The sequence below is a fragment of the Stegostoma tigrinum genome, chromosome 1 (genome assembly GCF_030684315.1).
Source record: "Stegostoma tigrinum isolate sSteTig4 chromosome 1, sSteTig4.hap1, whole genome shotgun sequence".
NCBI classification, from domain to species: domain Eukaryota; kingdom Metazoa; phylum Chordata; class Chondrichthyes; order Orectolobiformes; family Stegostomatidae; genus Stegostoma; species Stegostoma tigrinum.
In genome coordinates, this window is record NC_081354.1 from 38,261,573 (window position 1) to 38,288,770 (window position 27,198).

Consider the following 27,198-nt stretch of genomic DNA (forward strand, 5'->3'; position numbering starts at 1 on the left):
CGCAGTGGTCGAGAACGCCCTTGACCGCATCTCCTGCATTTCCCGCAACACATCCATCACACCCCACCCCCGACACCACCGCCCCAAGAGGATCCCCCTCGTTCTCACATACCACCCCAACAACCTCCGGATACAACGCATCATCCTCCGACACTTCCGCCATCTACAATCCGACCCCACCACCCAAGGTATTTTTCCATCCCCACCCTTGTCTGCCTTCCGGACAGACCACTCTCTCTGTGACTCCCTTGTCTGCTCCACACTCCCCTCCAACCCCACCACACCCGGCACCTTCCTCTGCAACCGCAGGAAGTGCTACACTTGCCCCCACACATCCTTCCTCACCCCCATCCCAGGCCCCAAGATGACTTTCCACATTAAGCAGGTGCTCACCTGCATATCTGCCAATGTGGTATACTGTAACCCGGTGTGGCTCCCTCTACATTGGGGAAACCAAGCAGAGGTCTGGGGACAGCTTTGCAGAACACTTCCGCTCGGTTCGCAATAAACCACTGCACCTCCCAGTCGCGAACCATTTGAACTCCTCCTCCGATTCCTCAGACGACATGTCCATCATCGGCCTCCTGCAGCGCCACAATGATGTCACTCGAAGGTTGCAGGAACAGCAACTCATATTCCGCTTGGGAACCCTGCAGCCCAATGGTATCAATGTGGACTTCACCAGCTTCAAAATCTCCCCTTCCTCCACTGCTCCCCAAAACCAGCCCAGCTCATCCCCTCCCCCCACTGCATCCCAAAACCAGCCCAGCCTGTCCCCGCCTCCCTAACCTGTTCTTACCTCCAATTCCTACCTACTAACCTCATCCCGCCTCCTTGACCTGTCCATCTTCCCTGGACTGACCTATCCCCTCCCCACCTATACTCTCCTCTCCACCTATTTTCTTTTTTCTCCATCTTCGGTCCGCGTCCCCCTCTCTCCCTGTTTATTCCAGGACCCTCTCCCCATCCCCTCTCTGATGAAGCGTCTAGGCCCAAAACATCAGCTTTTGTGCTCCTGAGATGCTGCTTGGCCTGCTGTGTTCACCCAGCTTCACACTTTGTTATCCTGGTAAATCTCCTCTGCACCTTTTCCAATGCTTCCACATCCTTCCTGTAATGGGGCGACCAGAACTGCACGCAATATTCCAAATGAGGCCGCACTAGCATTTTGTACAGTTGCAGCATGACATCACGGCTCTGGAACTCAATCCCTCGACCAATAAAACCTAATACACCGTAAGCCGCCTTAACAGCACTATCAATCTGGGTGGCAACTTTCTGGGATCGATGTACATGGACACCAAGATCCCTCTGCACATCCACACTACCAAGAATCTATCCGTTGACCCAGTATCCTACCTTCCTATTATTCCTCCCAAAGTGAATCACCTCACATTTATCCATATTAAACTCCATTTGCCACCTTTCAGCCCAATTCTGCAGTTTATCCAAGTCTCTCTGTAACCTGCAACATTCTTCCATACTGTCCACCACTCCACCGATTTTAGTGTCATCTGCAAACTTACTAACCCATCCACCCAAGCCTGCGTCCAAGTCATTTATAAAAATGACAAACAGCAGTGCTCCCAAAACAGATCCTTGAGGCACACCCCTAGTAACCAGACTCCAGGCTGAATATTTTCCATCAACCACCACTTGTTCTTACAGAAAGCCAGTTTCTAATCCAAACTGCTAAATCTCCCTCAATCCCGTGCCTCTGTATTTTCTCCAGTAGCCTACCATGTGGAACCTTATCAAAGGCTTTTCTGAAGTCCACGTACACCACGTTAACTGTCCTTCCCTCATCCACATGCTTGCTCACCTTCTCAAAACCTCAATGAGGTTTATGAGACACGACCTGCCCTTGACGAATCCATGCTGACTATCTCCAATCAAATTGTTGCTTGCTAGATGATTATAAATCCTATCCCTTATAATCCTTTCCAAAATTTTTCCTACAACAGACGTAAGGCTCACAGGTCTATAAGTACCTGGGTCATCCCTACTGCTCTTCTTGAACAAGGGCACAACATTTGCAATCCTCCAGTCCTCTGGTACTAAACCTGCAGACAATGAGGATTCAAAGATCAAGGCCAAAGGCTCCGCCACCTCCTCCCTAACTTCCCACAGAATCCTTGGAAAAATCCCATCTGGCCCAGGAGATTTATCTACCTTCACACCTTCTAGAATTAATAACACCTCCTCCTTACTAACCTTAATCGTTTCAATTCTAGTAGCCCGTAAACTTCTTCATCTCAGTCCAAAATGGCCTACTCTGTTGTTACGATGCCTTGTTCTGTATCTAAATCAACTTGAAGCCTCTTAATATCCTCACCATTCACAAACCCATTAGTTTTGAGTCATCAGCAAATTTGGAAAATTATATTTGATTCCCCCATCCAAATCGTTGATTTATGTTGCAAATAGTGGACGCACAAGCAGTATCCCCCCTGTCACTTCCATTCCTAAAAAAGACGCAGATGGCCTAAATGCTGCCTTCTTCCTCTCCTGCAGGCCCAACCAGCCCTCTCCACTGACATCCTGATCCGCTTAACAGAAATTGTCCTTACCCTGAACAACTTCTCCTTTAACTCCTCCCACTTCCTACAGATTAAGGGGGTAGCCATGGGAACCTGCATGGTCCCAATCAATGCCTGTTTCTTCATAGAATATGTCAAACAATCTCTTTTCCACTGTTATACTGGCACTATCTCACACCTCTTCCTGCAGAACAATGATGACTATGTCGGTGCTGCGTTGTGCAAAAGTCGTCAACTTTACTAACACCTTTCACTCCCAACCTCCAAATTCACCTGGATCATCTCCAATACTTACCTCTCCTTCATGGACCTCTCTGTTTCTATCTCTAGCAACTGCCTCGAAACTAATATCTTTTTCAAACCCACTGACTCCCACAGCTACCTGGACTATAGTTCCTCTCACCGACCCTCCTGCAAGAATGCAATCCCCTACTCCCAATTCGTTCTACTCCACCACGTCTGCTCCCAAAATGGAAAGTTCCACTCCCAAACATCCCAGATGTCCTATTTCAAGGAACATAACATTCCCCCCTCCAGTGATCACAAATGCCCTCAACCACATCTCTTGAATTTCCTGCACTTCTGCCCTCACAACCCCTCCCCCAACAAAAATAAAGACATAATCCGCCCCCTTGGTCTCATATACCACCTCACCAACCTCCACATCCAGTATCATTCTACGCCACTTCTGCCACCTACAATATGATCCCACAACCAGAGATATTTCCCTCCCCATCCCTATCTGCCTTTTGTAGAGATTGGTCTCTCCATGGCTCTCTCGTCTGCTCCACACACCCCACTAACCCCATCACACCTGGCACCTTTCTCTGCAACCGCAGGAAGTGCTATACCTGCCCCGACACCCACCCACCCCTCACTTTCATTCAAGGCCCGAAATGCACCTTTCATGTCAGCTCCACCTGTACATCCATCAACTTCGTCTCCTGTATCCGCTGCTCCCTATGTGGCCTCCTCTACATCGGGGAGGCCAATCATAGACTCAGAGACCATTTTGTAGAGCATCCGCACGCTGTACACGACAAATGACAACACCTTCCAGTTGCCAATCATTCTAATTCCCCCTCCACTCCCTGGGTGACATGCCCACCCCAGGCCCCCTCCAGTTTCACAACACCACCTAAAAACTGGATGATGCACACCTCATATTCCATCCGGGGAGCCTATACCCAATGGCCTAAACATGGAATTCACCAGTTTTTAAATCTCCCCACACCTGGCCTCATCCCATTTCCAACCCTCTCATCCCCGCCTCCTTAGCCTGACAAAACCTGTCCATCTACTCTCCCACCTATCCACTCCACCCATCCCAAAGTTCAATCCCCACCACTTCCTACATGCACTTAGCATCCCACCTACCTTCTCCAGCACCACCCCACTTCTCTATTTATCTCCCAGCTCCCTTCGCCCTCTTCATTTCTGAACGAGTGTCCCGACCTGAAATGTCAACTTTCCTGCTCATCTGATGTAGCCCGGCCTGCTGTGTTCCTCTAGCTCCGTGCTATGTTAACCCATTTATTCTTACTCTGTTCCCTATATGCTCACCAAATCTCAATCCATGCCAGTAGACTACCACCAATCCCATATCTTTGATTTTACACACTAAACACTTAAGTGAGACTTAACCAAAAACTTTCTGATAATCAAAATAAACCATGTCTGATTCTCCCTCACCTATTCTACTAGATGCAGTGTCAAAATTTCAGGAGGCTTGTCAAATACGATTTCCCTTTCATAAATCCATGTCAACTCGGTACAATGCTATTGGTGTCTCCATTCGTTATAAATAGAGGCCAGCATTTACCATAAAACCAATGTTAGGTTAATTGGTTTGTTAATTCCCCATTTTTCCTGCCTCCATATTGCAAAAATGGGTTGCATTTACTACTCTCCAGTTCTGGAATCTACAGAAATTTAGAAGATGACAACCATCACATCCACCATTTCCATGGCCACCTCCTTCACTACATTAGGATGTACACATTACCAGGCTCTTAGGATTTATTAGCTTTCAGTGCTATTACTTACTCCAGTACTGATACTAATCTCCTTCAATTCCTCCTTCTCAAGAAAGAATTTCTAGGAAATTATCCCTTTGTTTCTTTGAAGACAAAACTGAAAGTATTGTTTCCTTGTACTTCATTATCAGCACTCTTGTTCCAGATTGTAAAGGTTTTATATTTGTCTTCACTAATCTTTTTATTTTTGTGTACTATAACTAGCTCATGCAGTCAACGTTCATGACCCTAGATAACAAAGTGTGGAGCTGGATGAACACAGCAGGCCAAGCAGCATCTTAGGAGCACAAAAGCTGACGTTTCGGACCTAGACCCTTCATCAGATAAGGTGGAATGGGGAGAGGATTCTGAAATAAATGGGGAGAGGGAGGGAGGCAGGCCGAATATGGATAGAGGAGAAGATAGGTGGAGAGGAGAGTATGGGTGGGGAGGTAGGGAGGGAATAGGTCAGTCCGGGGAGGTCGGACAGGTCAAGGGGGTGGGATGAGGTTAGCAGGTAGGAAATGGAGGTGTGGCTTGAGGTGGGAGGAGGGGATCGGTGAGAAGAAGAACAGGTTAGGCAGGCTGGGACGAGCTGGGCTGGTTTTGGGATGCAGTGGGGCGGGGGGGGAAGTGGGGGTGGGGGGGAGATGGATTTTGAAGCTGGTGAAATCCACATTGATGCCATTGGGCTGCAGGGTTCCCAAGCGGAATATGAGTTGTTGTTCCTGCAACCTACGGTGGCATCATTAATGGCACTGCAGGAGACCCAGGATGGACGTGTCGTCTGAGGAATCGGAGGGGGAGTTGAAATGGTTCGCGACTGAGAGGTGCAGTTGTTTACTGCGAACCGAGCGTAGGTGTTCTGCAAAGCGGTCCCCAAGCCTCCGCTTGGTTTCCCCAATGTAGAGGGAGCCACACCATGTACAGCGGATGCAGAATACCACATTGGCAGATGTGCAGGTGAACATGTGCTTGATGTGGAAAGTCATCTTGGGGCCTGGGATGCGGGTGAGGGAGGTGGTGTGGGGGCAGGTGTAGCACTTCCTGCGGTTGCAGGGGAAAGTGCCAGGTGTGGTGGGGTTGGAGGGGAGTATGGAGCGGACAAGGGAGTCACGGAGAGAGTGGTCTCTCCGGAAGGCAGACTAGGGTGGGGTGGGAAAAATGTCTTTGGTGGTGGGGTCGGATTGGGAACCCTGCAGCCCAACGGCATCAATGTGGATTTCACCAGCTTCAAAATCTTCCCTCCCCCCACTGCATCACAAAACCAGCCCAACTCGTCCCAGCTTGCCTAACCTGTTCTTCCTCTCACCGATCCCCTCCTCCCACCTCAAGCCACACCTCATTTCCTACCTACTAACCTCATCCCGCCCCCTTGACCTGTCCGTCCTCCCTGGACTGACCTATCCCCTCCCTACCACCCCATCCATACTCTCCTCTCCACCTATCTTCTCCTCTATCATCTTCAGTCCGCCTCCCCCTCTCTCCCCATTAATTTCAGAATCCTCTCCCCAACCCCCTTTTCTGCTCTCTCCTTGTCCTGCGCCCCCTGGTCTCCCTATCGCTGTTCTCCCTTCTCTTTCACGCCCTTTATTCACTCTGATAAGTGTCTAGGCCCGAAAAGTCAGCTTTTGTGCTCCTAAGATGCTGCTTGGCCTGCTGTGTTCATCTAGCTCCACACTTTGTCATCTTGGATTCTCCAGCATCTGCAGTTCCCATTACCTCTGATCACACTTTCATGACCCTGGCAAGTTCACTCTAGTTTTCCCCGCTTAAATCAAAATCTTAGTTCTCCTTTGCTAAATTTGACACTGATTCTCGTCCTCGAGCTTACTATTTCTTTGAGCAACTTTTTATGACTCTTCTCTGAACTTATACCATTCTTCATTTCTGTTATTAAACATAGTTAGGCTATTTTTCTTGTTGTGTTCATTTGCCCGAAAGGAATATCTAACTGTTGCATCGCTCACATTCACTGCTTAAATATTAACCGTCAACTGTTATGCCTTTTAAATGAAGTAATTCAATCTTTTGCAGCCAGAGTTTGTCTCTGTTACAACAATTTGCACTGGTAATTTGATTGCCTTATGACAAACACTCCACGCATTCGGATATAGCGCATTTAGACTTCTGTTTAAAAAGGTTAAAAAGACACCTTTGCTTATGCTCCAGCAATGTCACATGCTAGTTCCGCTTGGCCTTCCATACTACTTTCTGCTTTTCTCATTCTGGTCTCCACATCAGGTTCTCGTAACCCTGCTATTCTAGTCTGAACTCTCCTCCACCAATCAGTGCACACATTCAGGACAAATATTTTTCCCTTTTATTTACTATTTATTGAAAATTGTCGTGATGAGTGCAAGACAAAAAGCTTCAACAAACTGTGTCTTCTTTCAGCAACACTCAAGTGCCGTACAACTAAATTTTCCTAGGAACACAGGGGTAGAACATTCAAACCTGCAAGCCTGCTTTGTCATTCTAGGTCATGGCTGATCATCCACCTGAAAGCCATCTTCCTACACTAACCATAAATCCCTTGATGCAATTAGTAATTAGAAAAATATCTATCCATGTATTGACTTTGAGTTTCCACAACCTCTAGGGGACAGAATTCCAAACATTCACCTCCCTCTCAGTGAAGATATTCCTCCTCAGTTCAGTCCCAAAAGGCTTGCCTTTTATTCTGAGACTTTTCCTTATTTTGCGTCTTGCAATCATGGAAATCATAGAGTTATGGAATCCCTTGAGTGTGGAAAAAGGCTTTTTGGCTCATTAGATCCACAACAACCCTCCGAAGAGCATCTCACCCATCCCTGTAGTCCCACATTTACCATGGCTAATTCACCTAACTTACACATCCCTGGAAAATTTAGCATGGACAATCCACCTAACCTGCACATCTCTGGACTGTGGGAAGAAACTGGAGCACCAGAGGAAACCCATGCAGACACAGAAAGAATGCGCAAACTCCAAACAGTCAACCAAGGCTGGAATCAAACCCACGTCCCTGTGAGGGAGAAGTGCTAATCACCGAGCCACCACGTAACACCAATATCCTTTCCGCATGGACTCTAAGAATTTTAAAAATTTCTACAAGATCACTGCTGATTCTTCTAAATGCCAAAGAATACAGGCCCAGTCTCTTCAGTCTCTCCTCATTGGATAATCCCACCACCCAGGATTCCACCTCGCGAACTTCGGCTATGGTCCCTCTCTGGCCATTACATAAATCCTTAGGTAAGGGGGATCCAAGCTGCATATTAATACTCCAGGTACAGTCTTAATGTTCTACAGAATTGAATCAAGGCTTCTTTATTCCTACTCTCAAATCCTCCTGCAATAAAGGTGAACATACCAATTACCTTCCAAGTAGCTTGCTACACCTACATTCTAGTTTGTAGAGATTTTTGAACAATAATAACAAGCTGAGGTTCTTTTGCACATCAATTTCCAATTCTTCAGCAATAAAGAAATATGCTGTATCATCATCTTCTGACTAAAGCAGATAATCTCACACAACTGCATTATATTCAATTTTTGCCCACTCAGCCAGTCACTTGAAGCCTCTTGGTACCTTTTCATGACTGTCATTTGCACCAGGTTTTGTACCATCTGCAAACTTGGGAATATTACAAATCGACACTACATCCAAATCATTGATACAGATGGTGAACAACTGGGGTCCCAAGCACTGATCCTTGTGATATTCCACTGGTCACAGCCTTACAACCTAACAATAAACCATTTATTCCCATATTGACTATTTTCTTCAAGACAAAAGATACCCTGCTGGTATTCAAGTTAACATTTAAAAAATGGTCTATCAAGTGATCTTCTTAGTTAATGCAACAACAGTACATTCAAAAAGCAAAGCATGGGCTAGGATATCTTTTGCAACAATATATTTGAAAGGTGACCGGGCACAATGATAAACCTGTTTAAAAAACAGTATACAGAATGCTTAGCTTTATTATCCAAGGCACAGAGTTAAAAAGCAAGAAAGTGATAGTTATCACAAATGAGACCTTAACTATGCCAATTGAGAGCACAGAATTTTTGAAGTTTTTGACTTTTTATAGCCTTGGAGAGGGCTCAGAGGAGACTTAATAGAAAGATACCTGGAATGAGAGAATTCAGCTATGTGGAGAAGCACCAGACATAGATCCCCACTATGTTGCCACAATTCTAATGTCAGCAACCCTCCCCATCCCATTTCTTTCATCCCTTCTTTGCCATTTGCTTTGCATTCTTGATATTCCTATCTCGTCCATCAATTTCATTCTTCATTGAAACTATGTGTCCAACCATAGTAACTTTGCTTCAGAAATAATGGGAACTGCAGATGCTGGAGAATCCAAGATAACAAAGTGCGGAGTGGATGAACACAGCAGTCCAAGCAGCATTTTAGGAGCTCCTAAGATGCTGCTTGGCCTGCTGTGTTCATCCAGCTCCTCACTTTGTTACCACGGTAACTTTGCTGCTGGTTTTACTTGGTTTTGTTTTCCAACCAAGCCCCTCATTATTGCTGCCATTGCCAATCCCTAGAAGCTGCATGTGCTTCACACACTCCAGTCCTCCATTAACCTCAATTGCCTATATTCTTCTCAGATGCTCCATACGAAATAAACAGACATGTCTCTTAAAGTGAGCAATTAAAACTGGGCATTCAAAAACAGTTGACTACTACAATAAACTGAAAAATCTCATTTTCAGAAGGTCACATCGGAGATGGAAACAGCAAAGAAAAAAACTTATTCAAAGACAAGGTCTGGGAACTAGATATATTTATAGTATATCACTGCATTTTGAGGATTTTTTCAGCATAGTTGATATTTGTAGTGTTTCTTGCACGCAACCTAATACTCTCAGATATAGGACTATATCTGATGACAAAGAAGTTATGAGCTACGTCTAATAGCTTAAAGCTTTTAAAATCTTTATAAGCAAGATTGTATTTTAATTTTACAATGTCAGTTATAAATCCTATTCATTAACAAAATGCCTGAAAATAAATGGCCAGACTTACTAGTATAGGACTTCATTTGCTTCATGTCTTTCATATCTGACAGTTTCACACATTAATCTGAAACATAAAAATATAATACTGGAGTGTGATCAAAAATAAGTAACAGAGGACAAAATTTTCAAACAAACTTAAAACTTCATTCCTTAAAAACCAAAATTACAATTTCCCAACAGGGAAATAATATTTCATTTTGGGACTAGAACAGAAACCAGTGAAAATGCATGGCAAATCAATCAGCATCTATGAAAAGGGAATTTAATTTTTATCTTTGAAAATCAATGTCATTTGTGCAAATCAGTAAAAGGACACAAGAGTGAATGTACAGATAAATAAATTGGTGAAGTTAATTAGAAAAGCCAATCCAAATAAAAAGGATTAATAATATGGGCACAGTAGAAGAATAGCTGAGAAATCAAGACAGCACTACCTGAAAGACACAGACTGAACACACAAAAAAATAAATCAACGCAACAGCCTGGGCAAGTAACACTTCGTCTAAACTTATAACAGAAGATCCACATCCAGAGGCCCAACTATTTCTCCTTAGATTACAAACCAAGTCCACATCCCCAAATCAAATAACTTAACATTAATACCAGAAGACTGCACAGACACAAAACAAAAATGGAATACGCTTAACAAATTTGGAAATGCAGACAATTTATTTACATTTGGTATTTCCAATTCAGTACTATTCACTAAGAACACCAATTCAATCGTAGAAAGTACATTAAATTGCTATAGAGATAATGGGAACTGCAGATGCTGGAGAATCCAAGATAACAAAGTGTAAAGCTGGATGAACACAGCAGGCCAAGCAGCATCTCAGGAGCAGGAAAGCTGGCGTTTCGGGCCTAGACCCTTCATCAGAGAGGGGGATGGGGAGAGGGTTCTGAAATAAATAGGGAGCGAGGGGGAGGCGGACCGAAGATGGATACAGGAGAAGATAGGTGGAGAGGAGAGTATAGGTGGGGAGGGGATAGGTCAGTCCAGAGAGGACGGACAGGTCGAGGAGGCGGGATGAGGTTAGTAGGTGGGAAATGGAGGTGCGGCTTGAGGTGGGAGGAGAGGATAGGTGAGAGGAAGAACAGGTTAGGGAGGCGGGGACAAGCTGGGCTGGTTGTGGGATGCAGTGGGGGGAGGGGAGATTTTGAAGCTTGTGAAGTCCACATTGATACCATTGGGCTGCAGGGTTCACAAGCGGAACATCAGTTGCTGTTCCTGCAACCGTCGGGTGGCATCACTGTGGCAATGCAGGAGGCCTCCTCCCACCTCAAGCCACACTTCCATTTCCCACCTACTAACCTCATCCCACCTCCTTGACCTGTCTGTCCTCCCTCGACTGACCTATCCCCTTCCCACCTCCCCACACATACTCTCCTCTCCACCTATCTTCTCCTCTATCCATCTTCGGTCCGCCTCCCCCTCTCTCCCCATTTATTTCAGAACCCGCTCCCCATACCCCTCTCTGATGAAAGGTCTAGACCCGAAACTCCTGAGATGCTGCTTGGCCTGCTGTGTTCGTCCAGCTTCACACTTTGTTACATTAAATTGCTGTATCCTGTTTAACTTGTGTTTGTGCCACTGGAGATGAATGGGTGTGTTGTATAGTGGTTGCAGTGACTCGAATAATGAGAAATGGAGATCATTGTGAGATGTTAATGGGATGGCATCTCATTAATTTTGACACTCCTTATCTTCTCACACAGGGGTATGTGGAAACTGTCTTAAACTTCCTGCCTGAATAGGATTGGCTGGGAAACGTTTGTAAAGTTGTGGGACTTCTGTAATTCTATAAAGGGGTGAAACTTCTGCAAAGGTATGAAACTTCTGTTTCTACTGAAGCAGCCAGGTCAGTGACTTTTGTTCAAGCCAGACACTTCGACGGCTTGAAATCGCATTCTGTCACTTCAGCGACTTGAAATTGCATCCTGTCGTTATCACTTTGTGAACGTTCAATGCTGTATCCTGTTCTCTTTATGTTCCAAACGTAGCCATTATTTTATGTATCAGCCAAAATAGAGTATAAAAAGCGGGGACTGTCCACTGTTTGGGGAGAATCGCTTACGGAACTTAGCACTCTGTGCCGGGTTGAGTGCAGTGATCCTCCAAAGCTTGTACTTGCTGAATAATAAAGGATTGTGTTTTCGTAGCCAGGTCAGTGTCTTGCTATTGCATCAAGTCTGTGAGGGGCTCTGAAAAACGAACCTAACATTTGGTGCAGCGAGCTGGGTTCCAACATTTATGGAGGTTGTATGTGGAGGACTGAATAAGTGATCGTTCGGGTATCGGTGGCGTGAGATGGACAGACCTACAAGGTATGATTCACCTTGGTCTCTCTAACTAACCTACCACCCATGCGACCCTTGGTCCCTACGTAGCTCTGTACTGACGGAACCCCGAGACAACTCACCATCTTGGACACTGATAAATCCTAATGCCTGGAGGTTAGAGTCCCCAGGGCTATGATACACTAATTGCGGCAGGTTACAATCCTCTGGTGGCCGGGGTTAGAGTCCCCAGGTCAGTATAAATTGACTAAGTAAGTCTGGGAGGTTACAGTCCTCCCAATATAAGTATCAGGAATTCGGACGTTAAAGTAGTGAGTTCGAGTCCCTGGAATGTAGGTAAAGGATAACTACAGTGTCTGTCTCAACCACCCTGCCTTAGACTGGTTGTTAAAAGATGAGATCCCCCACGCGAAGGTCAGGACCCTGAAGTGGGTGTGGAGACCAAGGACACTGTAATAGTATACAGAAATAAGTAAGAGGTAAAAGCGTTAAAATTGGACAAGATTTTGGGTAAGTCAGGTGTCCGAACCTCTTTGCCTCGGTTAGGTCAGGATGACCCCGAAAATGAAGTACGGCTCAGACGTCTGTCGGCATGCCTAAACAAAAAAATTGGGAAATGAGAATTGGCCATAGGGGGAATGTGGGATGTAGATCTATGTATTAAAGCCGAGGAAGCAATATGGACACGTAATGCAGGAAGCAAATGGGAAGGGTTAATGTCATCCTGGAGGAAAAGAGCTGAGGAGCTGACTGAGAAATCAAAACTGGCCAGTTGGGTGGATAATGCACATGGGAGTGGGATTAGTGCCTGTGATAATGAGGGGAAATCAAACACTTGGGACGTTTTAAAGTTGCAGTGTGAGGATCACGAAATGAATGAACAGGAAAGAGTTAAACAAGAAAGGCTGGAAAGGGAAAGATGAAACAGAGAACAGGGATTACAGCGCAGGCTGAGTTGACGGAAAATAAACCTCCTGACATATGTGACTTGCCGATGTTGTTCCAAAGCAATGACACAGATGAGCAAGACGAGGTCATCTGGGGAAAGCACTCCTCTGCCCCATCAGGACCACTACCCCCTCCACAACTCTACCAGTCTTTGGCCAACTTATACCTACAGGCATCCCAACACTACAATAAGTCCCAGCAATCGCCTGCGTCTTTACCACCGTCACTATATGCCATCCAAGCCCAAACCAAACCTCCTGTCATAGAATCTCCAGGCCTTTCAGTAACCAGCCCACACAATTCTCTTGCTGAACCCACAGCTTCTCCTTCTGCTATGTATCTGACTCAGGGGCCATTCACAGACTCTATCTCCTGTTGTACTAGGTCTAAAACTAAACAGACAAACAAGAAACAGGATACGGAACAGACTGCTAGTGGACCAAAGGAGAGAGGGCATGATTCTTTTAAGACTCACGGGGGAGCCCGAAAAAACGTAAGCCCTGCACGCAGTTTTCTCGGCACTCTAGTGCCTGTCTAGTGTTCCCTAGCGATTCTGCAAGTAGTGAAGAGTACGATAGTCCTGAGTCACAGGCGGAGGATAATGAATCTGAGGACAGTGTTTGGGAGGGACCCTCAGATAACCATCACCTAAAGAAGGATCCCCGTTAAAAAAAAAATTGACAACTTCCTAATCACACAGTCCCTCACCCGAACCCACCACAGGGGGGTCAAAATACCATGCAGGTTCACACCCTTTGGAAGCCGCAAGAGATGTGTTTAATTATGTCATGGGCCCCTGATCAAAAGACTAATCCTGATGACTTCATAGATTACATCCTGGGCACTATTCAAATGTACCAAAATATCCCCCAAGACCTCTTTCAACTGTGCTATATGGCTCTTACCCATAGTGAATGTACTAGCTGGAAAGGCCACGTAGGAAACCCGGCTCCCCAAGATTGGGATGCTTTTACAGGTCTCGTGGCTGAAGGTCTTTGGCTACAAACCATTAAAGATACACTTAAGCGAACCTTACAGCAGCCGGTAGACATTACCAAAGTGCGATAGTGCAAACCCAAAGACGGGGAGGACGACCCTGATTTCTGGGACCATTTCTGCTCCACATATGCCGGTGATAGTGCCTACATTGCAGGGAATCCCTCACCACAGTTCAATGCTCTTTTGCTGCAGTGTTTACCTGAGGCTGTGGTGACGGGAATTCGTACTAATAACTTGGATCGGCCAGATAATACTCGTTCCCAGATGAGAAGGGCCTTGACTTATTGCTGGAACACTGCTAAGGAATCCAAACTGACCAAGGTCAAGTATGACATGGTGCTGCATCCCCCACGCCAAGCCAGGTCCAAAAGCCCAGCACCTCCAGCGTTGGACTTTGAATAAGCAAGGGAAAGAAGGGTCTAGGCCCAAAACGTCAGCTTTCCTGCTCCTCTGATGCTGCCTGGCGTGTTGTGTTCATCCAGCTCTACACCTTGTTACCTCAGATTTTCTGGCAAGTGCAGTTCCTACTATCTCTGAAACAATGGGAATCACAAGTTTTGTTATTTGAAGAACAGGTTTCAGATTTAAGCTCTTGTTCCGCAATACCTGTGGTCAAGAAATCTTATTCCTGTGTCAACATTGTGGAAAGTTCATTGAGCTTTATATTTCAAATGGTGAGTTTTAAATCGCAGGTAATTATCCCTCAGCTAATCTTTACAGATGTGGTAATCAGTCCGAGCCACTAGACAGTCCTTTTTATATTCAAGAAATTTTGATTATGTTCAGATCAAGAGACTTTGGCAGTTATTTACAAGTATCTCATTTCTAGCGAGTTTTGAGAAGATTTGTAGCTCAGGTTGAGGTTCTGGATGTGAGTTTGCTCGCTGAGCTGGACGGTTAGTTTTCAGACGTTTCGTCACCTGTTTTTTATTTCAAAAAAATATACTTTATTCATAAGATGTACAAAAAATAAAACATATTTATATACCTACCCAGTCATGCAAGCCGCTCCGGGTTACCGAGGGGGTACATACATCAACTAAAGGAAAAAAACAAACAAAGAAGAAAAAAAAACAAAGCAAAAAAAATACCCCGGCAGTTGTCACGCCGCACAGTCCCAGTTGGCCCCCTGACCAGTTGGGGAAGGCGCCAGCTGGGCCCAGTTACCAGATAGGGCCCTTTTTTCTATTCTGGACGAGGGGTTTCATACCATGGTCTTTCTCCACCGCGCCTTGGCGGCAGCTGCCCCAAGCTTTAGCGCATCCCTCAGCACATAGTCCTGGACCTTGGAGTGCGTTAGTCTGCAACATTCGGTCGGAGTCAGTTCTTTCAGCTGGCAGACCAGCAAGTTGCGGGCAGACCAAAGAGCGTCTTTCACCGCATTGATGGTCCTCGAGGTGCAATTGGTGTTGGTCTCGGTGAGCGTTGCGGCAAACAGCCCATAGAGCACGGAGTCCCGTGTCACGGAGCTGCTCGGGACGAACCTAGACAAATACCACTGCAACCCCTCCAGACCTCCTGCGCATAGGCACACTTCAGAAGGAGGTGATTGACAGTCTCGTCCCCCCCGCAGCCACCTCGAGGGCAGTGTGTGGTGGCGCAGAGATTCCGGGCATGCATAAAGGATCTCACTGGCAGAGCCCCTCTCACCGCCAGCCAAGCAATGTCCTTGTGCTTGTTTGAAAGTTCTGGCGATGAGGCATTCTGCCAAACGACTTTGGCAGTCTGCGTGGGGAACCACACGACGGGATCCACCCTCTCCTTTTCCCGAAGGGTCTCGAGGCTACTATGTGTCGACCACTGCCTGACGGCCTTGTGGTCAAAGGTGTTTCCTTTCAAAAATTTCTCCACGAAGGACAGGTGGTACGGAATGGTTCAACTACTCGGAGCGTTCCACGGCAACGAGGCCAGGCCCATCCTTCGCAACACCGGGGACAGGTAGAACCTCAGTAAGTAGTGACACTTGGTGTTTGCGTACTGAGGATCTACGCACAGCTTGATGCAGCCACATACAAAGGTAGCCATCCGGGCGAGGGTGGCGTTCGGTATGCCTTTTCCCCCATTTTCCAGGTCTTTGTACATGGTGTCCCTGCGGACCCGGTCCATCCTCGACCCTCAAATGAAATGGAAGATGGCCCAGGTGACTGCAGCGGCGCAGGTCCACGGAATAGGCCAGGCGTGCATCACATACAACAGTACCGAAAGCCCCTCGCACCTGACAACCAGGTTCTTACCCGCGATGGAGGGGGACCGGAGCGTCCACCTGCCCAGCTTCTGCTTCAATTTGGTGATACGCTCCTCCCAAGTCTTCGTGCACGCCCCAGCTCCACCAGACCAAACACTCACACCTTCAGGTAGTCTGTCCTGACGGTGAAGGAGATGAAGGAGCGGTCGTCCCAGTTCCCGAAGAACATGACCTCGCTCTTACCCCTATTGACTTTGGCACCTGAGGCCAGTTCAAACTGGCCGCATTTGTCCAACAGCCTCCTCACCGACCAACGATCGGTGCAGAAGACGGCAACATCGTCCATGTACAGGGAGGTCTTGACCTGAAGGCATCCGCTGCCTTGGATGGTCACGCCCTTCAGGCTCACGTCCTTCCTGATGGATGCGGCGAAGGGCTCCACACAGCACACGAAAAAGGCAGGAGAGAGCTGGCACCCCTGCCTGACTCCAGATCTGACAGGAAAACTGTCCGATTCCCACCCGTTGATCGAGACTGCGCTAACCACGTTGGCGTAGAGCAGCCGGATACAATTGGGGATGCCCTCCCCGAACCCCATTTTCGAGAGGACGTCCCTCATGGAAGCATGAGAGACCTTGTCGAAGGCCTTCTCCTGGTCCAGGCTGACGAGGCAGGTGTCCACCCGCCTGTCCTGTATGTAGGCGATTGTATCTCTGATGACTGCGAGGCTCTCAGCGATCCTCCTGCCTGGCACAGCACAGGTTTGGTCAGGGTGAATCACCGACTCCAGGACAGACCTGACCCGGTTTGCTATGACCTTGGCCAGGATTTTGTAGTCCACGTTCAATAGTGAAATGGGACACCAATTCTTAATTTCTTCTCTCTCCCCCTTCCTCTTGTAAATGAGGGTGATGTTGCCCTTCCTCATGGACTTGCACATTTCCCTTGCCCGAAGCGCACTATCGTACACCTCCAGCAGGTCCTGGCTGACCAGGTCCCACAGAGCGGAATACAGCTCGACCGGTAAGCCGTCGCCCCCGGGAGTCCCATTCGTCTCCAAAGACTTGAGGGCTCTGGTCAGCTCGTCCAGGGATATCGGCCGGTCCAGCCACTCCCTCGTGTCATCGTCTAAGACCTCCGTGATAGACGACAGGAATGACTCGGAGGCCGTGCTGTCCGTGGGCTTCGTGTTGTACAGTCTGGCATAGAAGGATCTGCTGATCCTCAAAATGTTGGGCCGAGACGACGTCACCGAGCCGTCGTCCTCCTTCAGCCGGCTAAGCACAGTGCTGTCTTTGTGCACCTTCTGAAAGAAGAAACGCGAGCACGTCTTGTCCGGCTCGACGGAGCGGACCCTGGACCGGAGTATTATCCTGGAGGCCTCCGCGGCGAAGAGTGAGGCTTGCTGGCCCCTCACCACGCAGAGGTCCTCTGTGACATCGACCCCCATCAACTGCAGAAGGAGCAGATTCTGCATCCTTTTCTGGAGTCGCAACTGCTTTCCCCGCCTCTCTCTCGCCTTCCGAACACCCTTGAGGACAAAGAACCTCTTCATGTTCTCCTTCACCGTCTCCCACCAGTCGCCCGGAGACTCAAAGAGGGGTTTCACAGTTCTCCAACTGGCGTACTCCCTCTTAAGCTCCTCGACGTTCTCTGGGGTTAACAGAGTCGGGTTGAGCTTCCATGTCCCCTTGCCGGCCGGCTGGTCGTCCTGTAAGTGATAGTCGGCCAGCAGGAGGCAGTGGTCAGAGAAGAACACCGGCTCGACGCCGGTTGACCTGACCGAGAACGCCCGTGACACAAACAGGAAGTCTATCCTTGAGCGAATAGACCCATCCGGCCGCGACCAGGCGTACCTCCGCGGCGCTCCGTCTGCAGGGGTGCTGAAGACGTCGAGCAGCTTGGCGTCCTTCACCGTGCCCATCAGGAATCTGGACGTGACGTCCAGTTGACTCGCCCCACCCGCTGTCCCCACGCCGGATCTTCCATCTGCATCGATGATGCAGTTGAAGTCTCCGCCCAGGATGACCGGCCTGGACATAGCCAGCAGGGGTGGAAGCCGTTGCAGGACGGCCAACCGCTCATTCCGTACCGCTGGGGCGTACACGTTAGTCAGCCTCAGGGGAGCTTTCCTGTAGGTGACGTCAGCCACTAGGAGGCGCCCCCCCACCACCTCCTGAACTTGAGAGATGGTGAAGTCGCGCCTCTGCAGCAGAATAGCCAGGCCCGAGGAGCGACAGTCATTACCCCCCGACCAGATCGAAGGCCCACAGGTACAGGCGCCGGACCATTTCCCGTACCTGCCGAGGTGCAGTATCCCGCACTCCTGCAGAAACAGGAGGTCCGCCTTGGCGGTGGTCAGGTAGGCCAACGTGGACACACATCTTGCGGTGGACTTGACACTGCGCACATTAATGCTCGCAACTCGTATCCCCATTGCGGGCAGTGACCGCAGTACCCTCCCCAAGTCCAAGGTCCAGCCCCTCCATCTGTCCCTTCATCCCCATTGCCCGGGCTAACTGCTGGACGCTCTCCGGGCTCAGGAAACCGTCCATGCTGCCTTCCGGACGGCATCCCCCCATCAGGGGTACGGAGGCAGGAGAGTCCGGCTCTGGGTCAGGCTGGGGATGCGCTGTTTCCTCCTTCCCGCCTGGAAGTTCCGGGGGGCCCTCCAGTGCCCCAGCGGCACTTGACTGGGTGTCGGAGGGAGCCTCAGGACGCCTCCCGTCACCTGGAAGCTGGGTGTTGCTTTCCTTCTCCCTCGAGATCTTTAACTTCTGCTTCGGGCGGACCCTCTCCGAATCCCCCTCGTCAGAGGAGCACTTATAGCCCCCTGTAGCTGCCTCTTCCTGCCTGATGGTTGCGGTTCCTGGGCCCGTCGACGCACCTTCCTCCTCGCTTTCCGGACCGTCGTCCACTCCCCTGGGTCGCCTGTCGCCACCTCTATCGACTCCGAGTTGTTGGTAGGTGAGCGGAGCCTGTAAGGGCGCTTTGCTGGCCTCAGGCCCATCCTGCGGGGCTGGGCCCTCCTGCACGACCTGGCCCTTCTGCACATTAGAGGGGTCCTTGCTGGGCCCTGGTGCCTTCCTCTCCTCCGGGCGGGCTTCCCCGCATTGCCCCTGCCGGCGACCTGGGCGTAGGGTGGTCCCCGGCTGCAGGCATGCCCTATAGAGGTGGCCCGCTTCCCCGCAAAAGGTAGCCCTTGCTCCCGCCGATCGCGAAGCTGGACGGTGGGCGTACGACGTTCCCGTCTGCGCCCATCCTCAGCGTCACCTTGACCTGCCTCTTCCTGGTCCAGATGCCAAAGGGGTCCATGATGTCAGTTAGGTCCCCTTCCACCTTCACGTACCTTCCAAGGAAGGTCAGGACATCAACTGCTGGCACATGCGGGTTGTACGTGTGTACAGTCACCATACGGCTCCTCTGCGCTGGCATCACAAACAGCGGGACAGCGGTCAATACACAGAGGGGACCCTCACCTCCTTTCTCCTTGAAAACCTCCAGGAAGCGCTCGCAAAGGTTGGCACTGCTGAAGGTCACATCGTAAAAACCTCCTCCAGCGAAATTCTGCAAGCAGTAAATGTCCACAGCAGCGAACCCACAACAGTCCAACAGGACCCTCTTCACGAAGGAGGTGCGGTCCACAGGTGCACCTTCATCCACCTTCTTCACGGAAACACAGATGGTGTTCCGGACCCCCTGAACTGGGGCACGAGCACGTGCCGCAGCCATCGTTGCAGGTTGGCTGATCCCCTGAACCAGCGTTAGGCCGAAGCCAGCATTAAGATCCACCGGTCGCAAGGGTTCACAGACAACCCGATGTCTTCCTTTAACCTCCAACATAGCACTCTCCTCCTCTCGGTCCACAAGAGAGTGGGTCTTTATTTTGTTCCAGATGTAAGCTGGTTCACTAAGCTCGAAGGTTTGTTCCCAGATGTTTCGTCACCATTCTAGGTAACATCAACAGTGAGCCTCCAACAAAGCGCTGGTGTTATGTCCCACTTTCCAATTATATGTTTAGGCTTCCTTGGGTTGGTGATGTCATTTCCTGTTCTTTGGATCACCAATGCAGGAAATGAGATCACCAACCCAAGGACACCTAAACATATTAATAGAAAGAGGGACATAACACCAGCGCTTCGTCGGAGGCTCACTGACGATATTACTTAGAATGGTGACGAAACATCTGGGAACAAAACTTCAAGCTCAGTGAACCATCTTACATCTGGAACAAAATAAAGACCCACTCTCTTGTGGACCGAGAGGAGGAGAGTGCTGTGTTGTGCCTGTGGTAGATCAGGTCACGTGGCGGCCGACTGCAAAGCCACCATCTGCAGGAACTGCAGGGAGGAGGGACGCCTTGCAAAGGATTGCCCAAAAGAGAAAAGCTGCAACTTTTACGGGGAAGCGGGCCACCTCTATAGGGCATGCCTGTAGCGGGGGACCACCTACGCCCAGGTCGCCGGCAGGGGCAATGCGGGGCCAGCACCCCCGGAGGAGAGGATGGCACCAGGGCCCTGCAAGGACCCCAGTAACGTGCAGGAGGGCCCGGGTGTGCAGAAGGGCCCAGCCCCGCAGGATGGGCCCAAGGACAGCAAAGCGCCCCTGCAGGCTCTGCTCCCCACCCCCAACAACCCGGAGTCGATGGAGGGGGCCGGAAGCGACCCAGGGGAGTGGACGACGGTCCGGAAAGCGAGGAGGAAGATGCGTCGACGGGCCCAGGAACCGCAACCATCAGGCGGGAAGAGGCAGCTACAGGGGGGTTATAAGTGCTCCTCTGATGAGGGGGATTTGGAGAGGGCCTGCCCAAAGCAGAAGTTAAAGATCTCGAGGGAGAAGGAAAGCAGCACCACGCTTCCAGGTGACGGGAGGCGTCCTGAGGCTCCCTCCGACACCCAGTCAAGTGCCGCTGGGGCACTGGAGGGCCCCCCAGAACTTCCAGGCAGGAAGGAGGAAACAGCGCGTCCCCTGCCTGACCCTCCTGCCTCCGCACCCCCGACAGGGTGATGCCATCCGGAAGGCAGCACGGACGGTTTCCTGAGCCCAGACAGCGTCCAGCAGTTAGCCCGGGCAATGGGGATGAAGAGACAGATTGAGGGGCTGGACGTTGGACTTGGGGAGGGTAGTGCGGTCACTGCCCACAATGGGGATACGAGTTGCGAGTATTAATGTGCGCAGTGTCAAGTCCACCGCAAGATGTGTCTCCACGTTGGCCTACCTGACCACCATCAAGGCGGACCTCCTGTTTCTGCAGGAGTGCGGGATACCGCACCTCGGCAGGTACGGGAAATGGTCCGGCACCTGTACCTGTGGGCCTTCGATCTGGTCGGGGGGGGGTAACGACTGTCGCTCCTCGGGCCTGGCTATTCTGCTGCGGGGGCGCGACTTCACCATCTCCCCTGAGGCTGATCAACGTGTACACCCCAGCGGTACGGAGTGAGCGATTGGCCGTCCTGCAGCGGCTTCCACCCCTGCTGGCTATGTCCAGGCCGGTCATCCTGGGCAGAGACTTCAACTGCATCATCGATGCAGATGGAAGATCCGGCGTGGGGACAGCGGGCAGGGGGAGTCAACTGGATGTCACGTCCAGATTCCTGATGGGCACGGTGATGGACGCCAAGCTGCTCGACGTCTTCAGCACCCCTGCAGACGGAGCGCAGCGGAGGTACACCTGGTCGCGGCCGGACAGGTCTATTCGCTAAAGGATAGACTTCCTGTTTGTGTTGCGGACGTTCTCGGTCAGGTCCACCGGCGTCGAGCCGGTGTTCTTCTCTGACCACTGCCTCCTGCTCGCCGACTGTCACTTACAGGACGACCAGCCGGACGGAAAGGGGACGTGGAAGCTCCACACGACTCTGTTGACCCCAGAGAACGTCGAGGAGCTCAAGAGGGAGTACGCCGGTTGGAGAACTGTGAAACCCCTCTGAGTCTCTGGGCGACTGGTGGGAGACGGTGAAGGAGAACATCAAGAGGTTCTTTGTCCTCAAGGGTGTTCGGAAGGCGAGAGAGAGGCGGGGAAAGCTGTCGCGACTCCAGAAAAGGATGCAGAATCTGCTCCTTCTGCAGTTGATGGGGGTCAATGTTACGGAGGACCTCCGCATGGTGAGGGGCCAGCAAGCCTCACTCTTCGCCGCAGAGGCCTCCAGGATAATCCTCCGGTCCAGGGTCCGCTCCGTGGAGCAGGACGAGACGTGCTCGCGTTTCTTCTTTCAGAAGGTGCACAAAGTGAGCACTGTGCTTAGCTGGCTGAAAGAGGATGATAGCTCGGTGACGTCGTCTCGGCCCAACATTTTGAGGATCAGCAGATCCTTCTATGCCGGACTGTATGACACGAAGCCCACGGACAGCACGGCCTCCGAGTCGTTCCTGTCGTCTATCACGGAGGTCTTCGACGATGACACGAGGGAGTGGCTGGACCGGCCAATATCCCTGGACGAGCTGACCAGAGCCCTCGAGTCTTTGGAGAGGAATAAGACTCCCGGGAGCGACGGCTTACAGGTCGAGCTGTATTCCGCTCTGTGGGACCTGGTCAGCCAGGACCTGCTGGAGGTGTACAATAGTGTGCTTCGGGCAGGGGAGATGTGCAAGTCTATGAGGAAGGGCATCATCACCCTCATTTACAAGAGGAAGGGGGAGAGGGAACAAATTAAGAATTGGCGTCCCATTTCACTATTGAACGTGGACTACAAAATCCTGGCCAAGGTCATAGCCAACCGGGTCAGGTCTGTCCTGGAGTCAGTGATTCACCCTGACCAAACCTGTGCTGTGCCAGGCAGGAGGATCGCTGAGAGCCTCGCGGTCATCAGGGATACGATCGCCTACGTACAGGACAGGCGGGTGGACACCTGCCTCGTCAGCCTGGACCAGGAGAAGGCCTTCGACAGGGTCTCTCATGCTTACATGAGGGACGTCCTCTCCAAATTGGGGTTCGGGGACGGCATCCGTAATTGTATCCGACTGCTCTACGCCAACATGGTTAGCGCAGTCTCGATCAATGGGTGGGAATCGGACAGTTTTCCTGTCAGATCTGGAGTCAGGCAGGGGTGCCAGCTCTCTCCTGCCTTGTTCTTGTGCTGTGTTGAGCCCTTCGCCGCATCCATCAGGAAGGAAGTGAGCCTGAAGGGCGTGACTATCCCAGGCAGCGGAGGCCTTCAGGTCAAGACCTCCCTGTACATGGACGATGTTGCCGTCTTCTGCACCAATCGTCGGTCGGTGAGTAGACTATTGGACATCTGCGGCCAGTTTGAACTGGCCTCAGGTGCCAAAGTCAATAGAGTTAAGAGCGAGGTCATGTTCTTCGGGAACTGGGACGACCGCTCCTTCATCCGCTTCACCGTCAGGACAGACTACCTGAAGGTGCTGGGTGTTTGGTCTGGTGGAGCTGGGGCGTGCACTAAGACTTGGGAGGAGCGTATCACCAAATTGAAGCAGAAGCTGGGCAGGTGGACGCTCCGGTCCCCCTCCATCGCGGGTAAGAACCTGGTTGTCAGGTGCGAGGGGCTTTCAGTACTCTTGTATGTGGTGCAGGCCTGGCCTATTCCCTGGACCTGCGCCGCTACGGTCACCCGGGCCATCTTCCACTTCATTTGGGGGTCAAGGACGGACCAGGTCCACAGGGACACCATGTACAAAGACCTGGAAAATGGGGGAAAGGGCATACCGAACGCAACCCTCGCCCTGACGGCTACCTTTTTGTGCAGCTGCATCAAGCTGTGCATAGATCCTCAGTACGCAAACACCAAGTGTAACTACTTACTGAGGTTCTACGTGTCCCTGGTGTTGTGAAGGATGGGCCTGGCCTCGTTGCCGCCGACCGCTCCGAGTAGTTCGTCCGTTCCGTACCACCTGTCCTTCGTGGAGAAATTTTTGAAAGGAAACACCTTTGACCACAAGGCCGTCAGGCAGTGGTCAGCACATAGTAGCCTCGAGACCCTTCGGGAAAAGGAGAGGGTGGATCCTGTCAAGTGGTTCCCCACGCAGACTGCCAAAGTCGTTTGGCAGAATGCCTCATCGCCAGAACTTTCAAACAAGCACAAGGACATTGCTTGGCTGGCAGTGAGAGGGGCTCTGCCAGTGAGATCCTTTATGCATGCCCAGAATCTCTGCGCCAACGCACAGTGCCCTCGAGGTGGCTGCGGCGGGGACGAGACTGTCGATCACCTCCTTCTGGAGTGTGCCTATGCGCAGGAGGTCTGGAGGGGGATGCAGTGGTATTTGTCGAGGTTCGTCCCGAGCAGCTCCGTGACGTGGGACTCCATGCTCTACGGGCTGTTTCCCGGGACGCACACCGAGACCAACATCAACTGCGCCTCGAGGACCATCAATGCGGTGAAAGACGCTCTTTGGTCTGCCCGCAACTTGCTGGTCTGCCAGCTGAAAGAACGGACCCCTACCGAATGTTGCAGACTGGTACACTCCAAGGTCCAGGGCTACGTGCTGAGGGACACGCTAAAGCTTGGGGCAGCCGCTGCCAAGGCGCGGTGGGGAAAGACCACGGTATGAAACCCCTCGTCCAGAATAGAAAAAAGGGCCCTATCTGGTAACTGGGCCCAGCTGGCGCCTTCCCCAACTGGTCAGGGGGCCAACTGGGACTGTGCGGGGTGACGACTGCCGGGGTATTTTCTTTGCTTTGTTATTTTTTCTTCTTTGTTTTTTTTTCCTTTAGTTGATGTATGTACCCCCTGGCTAACTCGGAGCGACTTGCATGACTGGGTAGGTATATAAATATGTTTTATTTTTTGTACATCTTATGAATAAAGTATATTTTTTCAAATAAAAAAGTGACGAAACGTCTGAAAACTAACCTTCCAGCTCAGCGAGCAAACTCACATCCAGTAGCTCAGTTCATTTTTAATTGTTTTTCTCTGAATGCCTAAGACCAAGGCTTTCATCAAGTTGATGAAATTTTAAAGAATAAAAGCTCATATTTTTACATCATCATCTCTGTTTGAATAATTATCAAATACTCTTTTGAAGACCCGAAAAGATGAGGTCTTCAAAAGAGAATTTGATAATTATTCAAACAGAGATGATTTGTAGGACTACAGGATAAAGTAATTCTGTGATTCTAGTCTAAGTGTAAGTTGGACAATGGGATCCAGAGATTACAGATGGAGAGTCAATCTGAAACAAACCCATAAAACTATTCCCCCCCACCAACAGTGTAAATGCAGAAAGGATGTTTCCCCAACAGTGGAGTCTAGAACCATGGGACACAGTCTCTAAATAAAAGGCACGGCAAGACATTTAAGGAGTGACATGAGGAAGAACTTTCTCAATGAGAGGGTGGTAAATCTATAGAATTGTCTATCTCAGATTGCTATGGAACCTCAGAACATTAATAAGTTCAAGACATGGAGTGATAGATTTCCAGAAACGAATGATGTCAGGATATATGCGGACAGTGCACAAACATGGCACTGAGGTGGTGATCAGCTACGATCTAGAATAGTGGGGTAGGCTGGACAGACAGAACAGCCTACTCCTGTTCCAGTCTCGGACAGGCTCCTGTAATCTGCCTGATTTGAGTGACTATGTCTGCAGGTTGACCATGTCAATTTATGGCCAAACGTAGAGGTATGACTTCTGGATGGAATTCAGCAGTTCTGAGTGTCAAGAGATCTCAGGTGCTGTTTTCTCCACTGTGGCAGATCTGTACCAGTGAAGTGCTCACCAGATTGAGTCTCCTGGTGACTGCCTTTATAGTGATGGAGTATGCAGGCCAACACTATGACACTGTATTCTCTGACGCTTTGGAGAAATCATCCTACAAGCACTGTTGAGGAAGACTGCAGCCTGTCGTGCTTCACTATGAGATATGTACGTATTATCTACAGAAGAGAATATTCATTGAAGATTCGCATTTCTACTCGTAAAAGGTGTGTATGAGATTGTCTACACATTTTAAGAAGAACAGTATACAAAGTTCCTCATTTGTTCTCCTGGCATTGCTACCTCACCATCTGTGCAGGACCAGTCACAGTCCTCCCAGACAGTTCAGATGTCTGTTTTTTTTGTAGACATGAGGATCTGGATATCTGACATGCCTCCACCTGTTTAAGACCCCTCCCTCTGGCTGTGGGTGAGCTTATCTTACAATGACAGAGAGAGAATGAATGATTGTGATGGAAATAGAACATTTGTACTTTCAGCATTCATAGCCATGCAGGGAGCTAAGCCCGCTCTCGTGAGGGAATACAACATGCAGTGCCTGGCATGTTTTGGAATATTGACAGTACAAGTTGGCTGTGAACTATTCAGTGCACATCAGGCATGCGATGCTGAGGCTTGCAGGCCAATGTAACATGAATACACAGTAGCACAATCAGACTGTGATAAATGTAAGATCCAGCAGTTATCCTAGCAAACAGCAGGAGATGGTTCATCTTTGACCTGCCGTACATCTGGGTGTTTTTGTGCAAGATACGAGAGCTGACATGTGCCGCAAACGTTTCTCCAGGCCATCCAGATCTGACAGAGGGCTTCCTGATGCCATGGGAAAGGGATCTCTTTTCTTTGCTGGACAGACTGGAGCAGATTTTTTTTGGATACCTCACTAAAATTGTGGCCAGTTTTGTTTGCTCTGTGACAGCTCCAACTATGGGGAGACAAACATACAGTAGAACAGAATAAATCAAGAGACAACGAGGCCATGTAACAACAGCAACTAATCACGGGTAACTTTATTCTTCATGTATGTAGGGATAGTTAGATTGGCAGAAGTAGCCATGAAGAAGAATTCAGAGAGGGCATTTGGGACAGTTTTCTCGGTTGTGGTTGTGGATCCAACCAGGGATCAGGCTATTTGCACATCAATAGATCCAAATGAGGCATGTTTAATACATGATGTCAAAGGTAAAAGATACCCTAGGAAAAAATGACCATAACATGGTAGAAGTTAGCATTCAGTTTGAAATGGAGGAATTTGGTTTGAAAACAATATGCTAGCTTAAATAAAGGGCAATTACAAAGAAACATGGGCTGAGCCAATTGAAATGGACTGGGAAAGGGGTTTAGCAGCAAAAGAGGAGCAATGGCCTACAGCAAAAATATATTCCAGTGAGGAAGAACCCAGCCATGATTGACAAGAGAAGTCAAGGACAGCATGAAATTGAAAGAAACATACAACTCCGCAAAAAATAGCAGTAAGCCAGAGGATTTTAAAAGGTTTCAAAACCAGCAAAATATGGCCAAA

General features: G+C 49.7%; 1 protein-coding gene across 7 annotated transcripts in view; it reads right to left on the reverse strand.

The window, feature by feature from the left end:
• The window catches only part of rapgef2b (Rap guanine nucleotide exchange factor 2b), a 387,135-nt gene that overhangs the window by 257,856 nt on the left and 102,081 nt on the right, over positions 1-27,198 (reverse strand). For 6 of the 7 annotated variants that reach the window (XM_048527135.2, XM_048527046.1, XM_059644742.1 and 3 more), the window contains exon 3: positions 9,582-9,638. The exons of the other annotated variant lie outside the window; for it this stretch is intronic. In XM_048527135.2, the coding sequence (XP_048383092.1) occupies positions 9,582-9,638 (57 nt within the window). The remainder of the gene's footprint in view (positions 1-9,581; positions 9,639-27,198) is intronic. 7 annotated transcript variants of the gene reach the window in all.